We start from the raw sequence: 14,047 nt of genomic DNA, 5'->3' as shown, positions 1-14,047 counted from the left end.
AGTTTTCAATAAGTGTTTTTCATTCCCAATTAGTTTCCATGCAATTATATTTGTTGGAGCTTTGCACATGTAAAATTATTCATATTTTATGTTTATGCATTCAGACACAATGGATTTAGCCTAAATTTGAGGAACATTAGTTTCTGCATGGCTTTCTTCTAGAGCTATATGATATTTTTACTTTTTCTATGTACATTTGGTTTTCCATATATATGCCAATATATACATTTATAAGTATCTCTGTGTAAGTCAAGATAGTATACATAGGCCACATCCTATATATAGGATACATCTATAGAAAATATTCTACTTGTTTTGCTCTTTGAGAAAGACCCTGTCTCTGAAAAATAATTTTAATACAGAAATGCAGGGAAGTTGACTATTGATTTACAGAATAGACAGGGTTTCTTGGTAAGACAGCCAGCCAAAAGTCTGTCAAGTTCTGGTATGGTTGTACAGCTGAATGTAAGCATTTTATAAATCTAAAGCTTTTTTTTTAAATTAATGTTTAGGTATGGAGATTCTATAAATAGGAAAGTATTATCACATATTAAATTCCTACATTAAGAGCTTTGGAGAAATGTTCAATCAGAAAATCATGGAATATACTGATGATATTGGTGTAATTACAGGTTGGACCAGACATTCATCAATACTGTATAGAACTGCAGTGTTTAAAATGTTGGGGATGAGATTATGGAAAGAATCCATATCATTCTTAGTATTGATCTACATACAAAAATAAATTATTCATCAGTAGTTGTATCAGTATAATTAAAAAATAGATTGAAATCTGCAGAAAAAAGCAAATTGATGTCTACATTATATATCACAAACTAGAAATCTGTCTTCCATTTTAGCCATGCTAGCTCTTCAGAAATGAATAGTCTTTTAATGACAAATGGAATTGAGGACTAGTTAGAAGGGAAAATATTTCATCCTTTCACTTGCTCCATCATGACTGAAGACAAATTCTGAAAGTTCTATAGAGATCACATAACTAGAACAAACAATTTCATAATTTGTATGGAAATACAAGAAATTTTGGGTAGCCAAAGCAATTTTGTGAAAGAAGAATGGAACTGGAGGAACCAACCTGCCTGACTTCAGGCTACACTACAAAGCTACAGTCATCAAGACAGTATAGTACCAGCACAAAGACAGAAATACAGATCAATGGAACAAAATGGAAAGCCCTGAGATAAATGCACCCACCTATGGACACCTTATCGTTGACAAAGGAGGCAAGAAAATACAATGGAGAAAAGACAATCTCTTTAACAAGTGGTGCTGGGAAAACTGGTCAACTACTTGTAAAGAATGAAACTAAAACACTGTATAACCCCATGTACAAGAATACACTCAAAACGGATTAAAGATCTAAATGTAAGACGAGAAACTATAAAACTCCTAGAGGAAAACATAGGCAAAACACTCTCTGACATAAATCGCAGCAGGATCCTCTATGACCCACCTCCCAGAGGAATGGAAATAAAAGCAAAAAAATAAATGAATAGGACCTAATTTAACTTAAAAGCTTTTGCACAACAAAGAAAGTGTAAGCAAGGTGAAAAGACAGCCTTCAGAATGGGAGAAACTAATAGCAAATGAAGCAATGGACAATGAATTAATCTCAAAAATATGCAAGCAGCTCCTGCAGCTCAATTCCAGAAAAATAAATGATCCATTCAAAAAATGGGCCAAAGAACTAAATAGATATTTCTCCAAAGAAGACATACAGATGGCTAACAAACACATGTAAAGATGCTCAACATCACTCATTATGAGAGAAATGCAAATCAAATCCACAGTGAGGGACCATCTCACGTTGGTCAGAACGGCTCCTATCAAAAAGTCTACAAAGAATAAATGCTGGAGAGGAACAGTGTGGAGATTTCTCAGAAATTTGAAATGGAACTTCCCTATGACCCAGGAATCACACTGCTGGGCATACACACTGAGGAAACCAGAATTGAAAGAGACGCGTGTACCCCAATATTCATCACCGTAGTGTTTGTAATAGCCAGGACATGGAAGCAACCTAGATGTCCATGGGCAGACGAATGGATAAGCAAGCCATGCTACATATGCACAGTGGAATATTACTCAGCTATTAAAAAGAATGCATTTGCATCAGCTCTAATGATGTGGATGAAGCTGGAGCCTATTATAGAGTGAAGGAAGTCAGAGAGAAAAACACTAATACAGTATATTAACACATATAAATGGAATTTAGAAAGATGGTAACAATGACCCTATATGTGAGACAGCAACAGAGACACAAAGGTAAAAACAGACTCTTGGACTCTGTGAGAGAAGGCGAGAGTGGAACGATTTGAGCAAATAACATTGAAACATGTATGTGAAACAGATCTCCAGTCCAGCTTGGATGCATGAGGCAGGGTGCTCAGGGCAGTTGCGGTGGGATGATCCTGAGGGATGGGATGGGGAGGGCGGGGGGAGGGGGGCTCAGGATGGGGAACACATGTACACCCATGGCTTATTCACGACAATGTATGGCAAAACCACTATAACATTGTAATTAGCCTCCAATTGAAATAAATCAATTAAAATAAAAGAACTTTAAAAAAAATAAAGGGCAGCACACCCAGGGGGTCTTTCACTCTTATCGATTTTAAATCACATTCAGTGACTGACTTTGAATCATCAGTGGGGTCTCCCAGGCGTTACAGTGCCAGAAAGATTGAATTAGGGAGCTGCAGTCCAGGTCAAAGATAACATATCATTGAGTTAAAATTTGAACTCAACTCTTTGGATGCTGATGGTGAAACTCTGTGTTTTGGTTGCTTCTAAAAAGTTTTCTGAAGACACACAGGATTCTCATCGTCAGAGCCTCTGACTTATATATCTCCATATTTGTTTAACTTCTCCTTGGTATTTTTAAAATATTTCAAAATGAAAGTTAACATCAAATTACATATTGCATACTCTTTCTTTTAAACCATGATAAACTTGTAGAAGTTGGACTAACAAAAGACTTTATTGGGGAAGAAAGTTTTACGACTGTGGTTGTTTAGAAATCCTAGGATATGGTGATAATTACAAGACCAAATTTTACTCAGTCTTATATTAATACTTATGTAAATTTCTCTGTACAGACTTCCATGACTGTCGAGTGGATAGAACTCCATGCTTTCACTAGAAGGGCATGGATTCAATCCCTGTTCAGGGAACTACGCCTCCACAACATACATAGTACCCTCCACCCCTCCCCACCAAAAAAAAAATTCTCTGTAGAGGGTGATCCTGTTTGTAATGTGCACCGGGATTGGGCCACAACCACTGGCCTTCTTTGGGAATATAATGCTCTCCAAAATTTTCTTAGCAAATAGGTGGCCTAATCAATATTTGGTTTGTTCCCTCCAAACATTATTTGAGTCCCTGGGAGTGCTGGTTGTGGGTTTTAGTTGTATCAGCACTTTGTGCCTTGTGAGCACCTTTAGCTGACAGCATAGGTGAGTGATGCAACAAACCCCATTATGAGGTAGGTGGCCAGGAGGTGATTTCGGTCTGCCTTTCTCAGGGGGAGTTTCACACTCACCGCCCCCATGTGAAAACCCCTTCCCATCTGGGCCTGGCAATCTAGACCCTAATGTCTTTCCACACCCCAGACAAAGGCAGGAACACCACACCACTACTCCTGGCCCTTGAAATCAAGTGTTAAGCAGGGTTATCCATCTTCAGTGCAGACTCCTGACCCACTCCACACCTCTACTCTCTGGCCAACTGGGGACCTGAGGGTCTGTTCCCCAACCTCTTGGGACCCCATACCCTCCCGTTTCCAGTGCCCACCTCTTCTCTTCTCTCCCTCCCTTCCATCAGAAAATTCACACACACACAAATATCATCTTTTCACCATTTGATGTTTCTTTTATTTGCAGCCATCAGCTTACTATGTTCGTGTGAGTCTTTTCTTGGTTGGCCATTGCTAAGCATGCAGACTTCTGGAGGCACATTTCTAAACTGTCTGACTTTTGCTATTCACTTACTTGCTGCCCAGGTTGTACTTCTCCAGAGTCTCTTCTTTTGGGGCGGCTGAGCTTATTTTCTCCTTTGATTCTGCCTCCTTCCTTGACTCTGCCTCATCTTTTGGTACCTTTTTCGGCTTCGATTCAATTTCTTTCGTCCACAGCGAGAGAAGAAACAGTTTGCTTTTCTTGTTTTCTTCACCTTCGTCGACTGAGTGGCATACGATCGGATTTTCTTTCTGAGGGCACCTTGTAGAGGTCTTCTGACCCTCATGGTCATATTTCGTGCCTGCAAGACAAGACAAGTGTCTTAGTTTTGAGGAAAGGACATAAAAACTGAGATGGAAGGGAGATTTCATGAGAAAGGGATGTGGGCTAATGAGGGCTTTTGTGCCAGGCATGGGCAGGGTAGAGGTCTTGGGCAGCAAAGTCAGTGGAGAACATGGGAAGCTTAGTTGGAGTCATCTTACCTTCATACTGCCTCTGCACCTCCTGTGACAAAGGGTCTTCTTTTTTCCATTCTTCCTTGAAGCAAACCGCGTTGCAACTCTTCTTGACTGCGGTGGCTTCCTGGTTGCCTTAGTCATGATGGTGCCAAGAAGTGGCCTAACCCAGACTCTCTGCCTCTGACCTCCCTATTTATACCCTTGGAGGACAATGAGGAGCCACACCCTTCAATCTGATTGGTCCGTTAGGCACTGCGCCAGCCAATAGTAGCTTGGGGGGCTTAGACATCACAGTGCACCACTGTGCCCATCAGCATGGGCTAGTGGATGCTGAGGGAGGCTGTGATATAACTTTCCCACTGCTGACATGTCTGTGTGTCTGATTCTGGGGAGTGGTGATTCAGGGGCATGGTGCTTCTCCTCATGACTTTCAAACTTCCTTTCTGTTCTCTTTATCCTTTGACTTATATGTGCCACTTCAACAGTCCTGCCTCTTTCATCCCTCTATGAACATCTGCCGAACCCTTTCTGTCCCACTTCATCCCTTCAGAGTCCTCTAAGCACTTCATCTCTAGATCACCTTCTGCCTGTTGGGGGTTCCTGAGGGGCTTAAGGAACTTAAGAGCAAGCACTTAAAGTGGACAAAGGTAATTAAGAACAGGTTGGATGTTTTATCTACTGTGATGAGCTTTAGCGACCCCCAGACTTGGTGAATCCTCTCTGTTGCCCAAAGTTCAATACACAGTCTCCAGAAGATTACACATCAGAGCAAAGACAGTTTTAAATGTCTCCTCCACTAAATTTTTTGGGGACACTTCAGCTCTCATATTGAGTAGGGAAACTCAACTTGCCCCATCTAGCAGAAATCAATAACTGATTTTTTTTTTTTTAAAGAAAGTTGCTCAAAGTCAAGAGTCAGTTCAGCAGTGCACCACTGACTCTTGACTGGATCAATTCCCCAGTCACTCCTCCTTGACCGTTATCAGTAGGTAGGGCCCATTGCAATGCTGACCAATAGCTGAGCAGGAGAAGTATCTGTAGGTAGCTCAGTGATAGTTGGTTGCTTGTGGGTGGGGCCAGTGAGGGACTGACCAATGGCTGAGCAAGTCCTGTTGCCTAGTAACAGGAGGCGGAGTAATACGGCACAGCAATGGCTACCCGCGAAGGGCTCTGCCCATGTTGCTCTGTTACATGAGGACACTTTGGGTCCAGTGTGCCGGCATCTTTTGGACTGACTCCTTTCCAACCTCAGATTTTTATTTCACATACTTATTTAACTTTTGCCTATCATTCTTTTGGTTATATTCCCAGGCATTCCTGTCACCAGCACTTATCTCTATGCCCCTCCAACCGCTGCCACTTGATCACATGTTCAGCATATAGTATAAATAGTTCAAAGCCAACAAGAATGTGCAGGCCAGCCCACGTTGAAAACTACTTTCACAAACCTTAAATTCCCAGTGATGCTTTTTCTATTTACAGTGTAACAGAGCAGGATGAGCACAGCCTTAACAGGTAGCCATTGGTGTGTTCCGTTTCAACCCACCCTGTTCCTTGGCCACAGGTGTTGCCCAACCATTGCTTGGTGCCTCAGAGGGCCCCATCCACAAGCAAACAGTTGTAAATGAGTGACTGTTAGCTGTCCTGCTTAGCTATTGGGCAGCACTGCAGTGGGCAATGCCCACAGGTTACTGTCAGTGAGGGACCATTGGGGAAGTGATTAAGTCAAGGGTGGTGTGGTAATCAGGAGGAGACTGAGATTAGAGGCAGATTCAGGCCTTCTTCCGGAGGCCCTGGAGCTCACGCAGACTTGGGCCAGTGGGTGAGCTGGAGGGCCCACGGAATAGCCTGGGGACTACATGCTGTAGCGCTCTTTAGTTCCTCTTTGTGTCTGCCTTAAGGGTGGTGTCGCCTGCGTATCTGAGGTTATTGATAGTTCTCCCGGCAATCTTCCAGCTTGTGCTTCATCCAGTCTTGCATTTCTCACGATGTACTCTGCATATAAGTTAAATAAGCAGGATGACAATATACAGCCTTAACATACCCCTTTCCCAGTTTGGAACCAGTCTGATGTTTCATGTCCGGTTCTAACTAATGCTGCTTTCCCTGCATACAGAGTTCTCAGGAGGCACATAAGAGGGTCTGGTATTCCCATCTCTTTAAGGATTTCCCACAATTTGTTGTGATCCACACAGGACAATGCTTGAGTGTAGTCAGTGAAGCAGATGCTTTTCTGGAATTGTCTTGCTTTTTCTATGATCCAACGGATGCTGTCCATTTGATCTCTTGTTCCTCTGCCTTTTCTTAGTCAAGCTTGAACATCTGGAAATTCTTGGTTCATGTATGGTTGAAGCCTAGCTTGGAGAATTCTCAGCATTTATTAGGTAGTGTGTGAGATGTCCCTATCCCCATAGTCATGTCAAATCAAGTTCCTTCTTACATTAGTCTGGATTTGTTTTATTTAATTGCAAAAATGGACATAAATTCTTTGGTGTAATGCTTATTTCCCACTTCACAGGTATTAATTCACCCCCTGCGGAATTTCAGGCACTGTTGTGGGTGCTAGGCGCGCATCGGGAGCCAATACACAGGACCCTGGTTTCATGGGGCTTACATTCTAGTCAGTGAGGATGGAAGGTTAATAGTAACCACAAATAGTCAATTATACAGTATAGAGAGAACCTTATGGGTTTTGAGAAATGGGGAGTTTTTCCTCCCCAGAGGAAAATGACGGAAGGCCTTATGAATCCAGGACATTTGAGCAAAGACTTAATTAAAGAAAAGAGGGAGTGACTTTGTGGCTATCTTGGGCAATAAAGACTGGGGAGAGGAAATGGCCAGGGCAAAAGCCCCAAAAGGAATTGTCTATGTCCTTTCAATAAAACAAGGAGGCTGGTGCAAGTGGGACCAGGTGAGTGAGGACAAGACTAGAAAGTGATGAGCTGCTGATGAGAGAGAACAGGGCAGGAAAAGGAGGAATGTAATAGTAAACATCTTTCCATTTACATGATGAATTGGTTCACCATACACAAACCACACTGGGCTGTGGTGGTAAAGAGGAGAGGCATTTGTCATAGCCTGATGGCAAGGAGTTTGGGGAGGGGTACATTTCAGTAAAGACACCTGAGATGAATCCTGAGCCACCTAAAGTAGATAGATCACCAAGTGGAAAGCTGTGAAAGTGTTTCCCAGACAGTGGTGGAGAACCTGAAAAGGCACCGAGACCCAAGAAAGCTGGTTATACATGCCTTGCATATAACTGGAATCTAAGGTATGATGGGAAAACTGTGAAGAAACGTGGCCTTGGAGGAAGAGGGAAGAACTTGATGGGACACCTGGGCATATGCTAATTTAATGTCTGGGTTACCCTGCTTCGAAAGAGCATTATTAATGTTTTCTAATTGTAAATATATACTCAAGGCAAAGCGGTATGGAAATTGCAAAAATGAGTATACAAATGAAATTAGAGAACACCAATAAGTGTGTCAATAGACATATATACTGTTCATACTCTGTCTTTGTTTTTCTAGCTAAATGTTTATGACATATATATTACATATGTTATATAATGCTAAATGTATACATATAATACATATATTTTTGGATGAACATATGTACATCAGTGATTTTTTTTTTAAATTATACAAATTGAATCAATCTATATGCTATATTGTAGCCTTCCTTTTCTATACCATATGCTGGGAGAATGTTTCCACCTCAACAAACATGTAACTACCAGTATTTCTGAGGATTACTGTGGTGTTCAAATGCTTGCTTATCTCATACTCCAGGCAAGTGCTATGAAGACAGGAACCATGTGCATCTTGCTCACTGGTTGCTTCCATATCTTTTCTATTATAAACAAGGCTGTAATAAACTTTGGGGTTCATGTATCTTTTCAAATTAGTATTCATTTTCTACTGATGTATAGCTAGGCGTGGAATAGCTGGGTCACATGGTAGTTCTATTTTTAGTGTTTTTAAGAAACTTCCACGTTGTTTTCCAAGGTGAGTGCACAAATTTACATTCCCACCAATTATGTACAAGGGCTTCCTTTTGTCCACATCCTTGCCGCCATATGTTATTTTCAGACTTTTTGACTTGATGATAGCCATTCTGACAGCTGTGAGGGGATATCTCCTAGTGATTTTCATTTCTATTTCTCTAAGTATTAGTGATGGTCAGTGTTTTTCCATGTGCCTATTAACTCATACAGTAAGTAGTCTTTCTGATCTGGTTCTTTAAGTTAAGTTGAAAAACTTTCAAGTTCTTGCAATCATCAATAGCATGTCCCTTTTTCTTGTTGAATAGTATTCCATCGGATGGATGCACCATTTGTATATTGGCTTTACCAGTTGAATAACATCTGAGTTATTGCCAGTTTGGGGCTATTATTAATAGAGCCACAATAAACATTGGCATGAAGGGTTTTATGTGAACAGAAATTCATGTTTTACGTGGGAGTTATTTAGGAATGGGATCACACAGTTTTCCAGTGTGCAGATATTTATGAGTGATGAAAAACATTTCCCAAAGTGTCTTTATCATTTTGCATTCTTATGAGTCACTGAGGAGAGTTTAAGTTTCTCTCTTTTCCTGAGAGTTGTTTATGTTCTCAGTTATTTTATTTCTTTCATCCAAGATACAATTTGCATACTTAATATGCCTTCAGTACTAATTACTAATTATTTTACTTATTTTTACGTGTTTATGCATCATGTGTACAACTTATGTCATATCTTATGTCAACAATTGCTATTCAAATATTTTCCCACATTTTAATTGGTTTATTTGTTCTCTTATTAGTGAGTTTAAGAGCTCTTATGTGTTATGGTTATAATATATTTTCTATGAATATTGATGTAAAATATATGTATATTTGCATAACCACCTCCAGATAGAGAACTATTCTGTAACCTTAAAGGAATTCCCTAATACCACAGTCTTATATTCTTTTTCCATAATCCCTTATGACTACTGATTTCTTTTCCATGTCTCTAATTTTGTCATTTTGAGAATAATATGTACATGGAATCATCAAGTACCTGCCTTTTAGAGGCTGGCCTCTGTTTCACTTTGGCATGCACTTGAGATTCATCCACGTTGTTACATGTATTAATATTTTCTTCCATTTTATTGATGAGGAGTGTTACTGGTATGGCTAACTGCGTGACTGGTATGGTGGTATGGTTATGTAACTATGGTTAAACCACAGTTGAACCATTCACTCATTGAAGGACCTCTAGCCTGTCTACATTTTTAGGTATTACAAACAAAGTTTCAATGACAATTGATGTAAAAGCTTTTACGTTCATTTCTGTAGAATAAATATGCAGGAATACAACTTCTGGGTCAAATTATACTTGAATGTTTATAGCATGTTCTTTAATAAAGTGTCCAACTGTTTTCCAGGATAGCTGTACCACTTTATACTCTCACAAGAAATGTATGAATAATCCAGTTTCTCTGCATCCTTGCCAGTTTATTGTGTGGTCACCTTTTCAAAATGTGTAGCCACTTTGATAGATATAGAGCGGTTAGAACTCTTTATAGTTTTAATTTGCATTTCCATCGTAGCCAATATGCTCAGCATCTTTTCTTTCCTGTGCTTATTCGCCATTGCTGTGACTTCTTTGGTCAAGTTTTTGTTCAAGTCTTTCAATTATCTTGATCATTTTCTATTGAGTGTCTCTTTTCACCTGATGACTTTTAGAGTTTTCAATAAGTGTTTTTCATTCCCAATTAGTTTCCATGCAATTATATTTGTTGGAGCTTTGCACATGTAAAATTATTCATATTTTATGTTTATGCATTCAGACACAATGGATTTAGCCTAAATTTGAGGAACATTAGTTTCTGCATGGCTTTCTTCTAGAGCTATATGATATTTTTACTTTTTCTATGTACATTTGGTTTTCCATATATATGCCAATATATACATTTATAAGTATCTCTGTGTAAGTCAAGATAGTATACATAGGCCACATCCTATATATAGGATACATCTATAGAAAATATTCTACTTGTTTTGCTCTTTGAGAAAGACCCTGTCTCTGAAAAATAATTTTAATACAGAAATGCAGGGAAGTTGACTATTGATTTACAGAATAGACAGGGTTTCTTGGTAAGACAGCCAGCCAAAAGTCTGTCAAGTTCTGGTATGGTTGTACAGCTGAATGTAAGCATTTTATAAATCTAAAACTTTTTTTTTAAATTAATGTTTAGGTATGGAGATTCTATAAATAGGAAAGTATTATCACATATTAAATTCCTACATTAAGAGCTTTGGAGAAATGTTCAATCAGAAAATCATGGAATATACTGATGATATTGGTGTAATTACAGGTTGGACCAGACATTCATCAATACTGTATAGAACTGCAGTGTTTAAAATGTTGGGGATGAGATTATGGAAAGAATCCATATCATTCTTAGTATTGATCTACATACAAAAATAAATTATTCATCAGTAGTTGTATCAGTATAATTAAAAAATAGATTGAAATCTGCAGAAAAAAGCAAATTGATGTCTACATTATATATCACAAACTAGAAATCTGTCTTCCATTTTAGCCATGCTAGCTCTTCAGAAATGAATAGTCTTTTAATGACAAATGGAATTGAGGACTAGTTAGAAGGGAAAATATTTCATCCTTTCACTTGCTCCATCATGACTGAAGACAAATTCTGAAAGTTCTATAGAGATCACATAACTAGAACAAACAATTTCATAATTTGTATGGAAATACAAGAAATTTTGGGTAGCCAAAGCAATTTTGTGAAAGAAGAATGGAACTGGAGGAACCAACCTGCCTGACTTCAGGCTACACTACAAAGCTACAGTCATCAAGACAGTATAGTACCAGCACAAAGACAGAAATACAGATCAATGGAACAAAATGGAAAGCCCTGAGATAAATGCACCCACCTATGGACACCTTATCGTTGACAAAGGAGGCAAGAAAATACAATGGAGAAAAGACAATCTCTTTAACAAGTGGTGCTGGGAAAACTGGTCAACTACTTGTAAAGAATGAAACTAAAACACTGTATAACCCCATGTACAAGAATACACTCAAAACGGATTAAAGATCTAAATGTAAGACGAGAAACTATAAAACTCCTAGAGGAAAACATAGGCAAAACACTCTCTGACATAAATCGCAGCAGGATCCTCTATGACCCACCTCCCAGAGGAATGGAAATAAAAGCAAAAAAATAAATGAATAGGACCTAATTTAACTTAAAAGCTTTTGCACAACAAAGAAAGTGTAAGCAAGGTGAAAAGACAGCCTTCAGAATGGGAGAAACTAATAGCAAATGAAGCAATGGACAATGAATTAATCTCAAAAATATGCAAGCAGCTCCTGCAGCTCAATTCCAGAAAAATAAATGATCCATTCAAAAAATGGGCCAAAGAACTAAATAGATATTTCTCCAAAGAAGACATACAGATGGCTAACAAACACATGTAAAGATGCTCAACATCACTCATTATGAGAGAAATGCAAATCAAATCCACAGTGAGGGACCATCTCACGTTGGTCAGAACGGCTCCTATCAAAAAGTCTACAAAGAATAAATGCTGGAGAGGAACAGTGTGGAGATTTCTCAGAAATTTGAAATGGAACTTCCCTATGACCCAGGAATCACACTGCTGGGCATACACACTGAGGAAACCAGAATTGAAAGAGACGCGTGTACCCCAATATTCATCACCGTAGTGTTTGTAATAGCCAGGACATGGAAGCAACCTAGATGTCCATGGGCAGACGAATGGATAAGCAAGCCATGCTACATATGCACAGTGGAATATTACTCAGCTATTAAAAAGAATGCATTTGCATCAGCTCTAATGATGTGGATGAAGCTGGAGCCTATTATAGAGTGAAGGAAGTCAGAGAGAAAAACACTAATACAGTATATTAACACATATAAATGGAATTTAGAAAGATGGTAACAATGACCCTATATGTGAGACAGCAACAGAGACACAAAGGTAAAAACAGACTCTTGGACTCTGTGAGAGAAGGCGAGAGTGGAACGATTTGAGCAAATAACATTGAAACATGTATGTGAAACAGATCTCCAGTCCAGCTTGGATGCATGAGGCAGGGTGCTCAGGGCAGTTGCGGTGGGATGATCCTGAGGGATGGGATGGGGAGGGCGGGGGGAGGGGGGCTCAGGATGGGGAACACATGTACACCCATGGCTTATTCACGACAATGTATGGCAAAACCACTATAACATTGTAATTAGCCTCCAATTGAAATAAATCAATTAAAATAAAAGAACTTTAAAAAAAATAAAGGGCAGCACACCCAGGGGGTCTTTCACTCTTATCGATTTTAAATCACATTCAGTGACTGACTTTGAATCATCAGTGGGGTCTCCCAGGCGTTACAGTGCCAGAAAGATTGAATTAGGGAGCTGCAGTCCAGGTCAAAGATAACATATCATTGAGTTAAAATTTGAACTCAACTCTTTGGATGCTGATGGTGAAACTCTGTGTTTTGGTTGCTTCTAAAAAGTTTTCTGAAGACACACAGGATTCTCATCGTCAGAGCCTCTGACTTATATATCTCCATATTTGTTTAACTTCTCCTTGGTATTTTTAAAATATTTCAAAATGAAAGTTAACATCAAATTACATATTGCATACTCTTTCTTTTAAACCATGATAAACTTGTAGAAGTTGGACTAACAAAAGACTTTATTGGGGAAGAAAGTTTTACGACTGTGGTTGTTTAGAAATCCTAGGATATGGTGATAATTACAAGACCAAATTTTACTCAGTCTTATATTAATACTTATGTAAATTTCTCTGTACAGACTTCCATGACTGTCGAGTGGATAGAACTCCATGCTTTCACTAGAAGGGCATGGATTCAATCCCTGTTCAGGGAACTACGCCTCCACAACATACATAGTACCCTCCACCCCTCCCCACCAAAAAAAAAATTCTCTGTAGAGGGTGATCCTGTTTGTAATGTGCACCGGGATTGGGCCACAACCACTGGCCTTCTTTGGGAATATAATGCTCTCCAAAATTTTCTTAGCAAATAGGTGGCCTAATCAATATTTGGTTTGTTCCCTCCAAACATTATTTGAGTCCCTGGGAGTGCTGGTTGTGGGTTTTAGTTGTATCAGCACTTTGTGCCTTGTGAGCACCTTTAGCTGACAGCATAGGTGAGTGATGCAACAAACCCCATTATGAGGTAGGTGGCCAGGAGGTGATTTCGGTCTGCCTTTCTCAGGGGGAGTTTCACACTCACCGCCCCCATGTGAAAACCCCTTCCCATCTGGGCCTGGCAATCTAGACCCTAATGTCTTTCCACACCCCAGACAAAGGCAGGAACACCACACCACTACTCCTGGCCCTTGAAATCAAGTGTTAAGCAGGGTTATCCATCTTCAGTGCAGACTCCTGACCCACTCCACACCTCTACTCTCTGGCCAACTGGGGACCTGAGGGTCTGTTCCCCAACCTCTTGGGACCCCATACCCTCCCGTTTCCAGTGCCCACCTCTTCTCTTCTCTCCCTCCCTTCCATCAGAAAATTCACACACACACAAATATCATCTTTTCACCATTTGATGTTTCTTTTATTTG

At 39.6% G+C, this 14,047-nt stretch overlaps 2 protein-coding genes across 2 annotated transcripts in view; one reads left to right on the top strand and one right to left on the bottom strand.

Annotated features, from left to right (window-relative positions):
• LOC133052041 (endogenous retrovirus group PABLB member 1 Env polyprotein-like) overlaps window positions 1–14,047 on the top strand; it is a 221,896-nt gene that overhangs the window by 19,772 nt on the left and 188,077 nt on the right. The window lies entirely within an intron of this gene.
• Window positions 4,063–4,576, bottom strand: LOC133052084 (spermatid nuclear transition protein 3-like). The gene is made up of 2 exons (XM_061136856.1): window positions 4,460–4,576; window positions 4,063–4,278 (listed from the first exon to the last, which is right to left on the bottom strand). Exons 1-2 carry the CDS (start codon window positions 4,574–4,576, stop codon window positions 4,063–4,065), a joined length of 333 nt encoding a protein of 110 aa, XP_060992839.1.

This window comes from Dama dama, chromosome X (genome assembly GCF_033118175.1).
Source record: "Dama dama isolate Ldn47 chromosome X, ASM3311817v1, whole genome shotgun sequence".
NCBI lineage: Eukaryota > Metazoa > Chordata > Mammalia > Artiodactyla > Cervidae > Dama > Dama dama.
The sequence above is the reverse complement of the archived record's forward strand: the minus strand, read 5'-3'. Positions and strand labels throughout refer to the sequence as shown.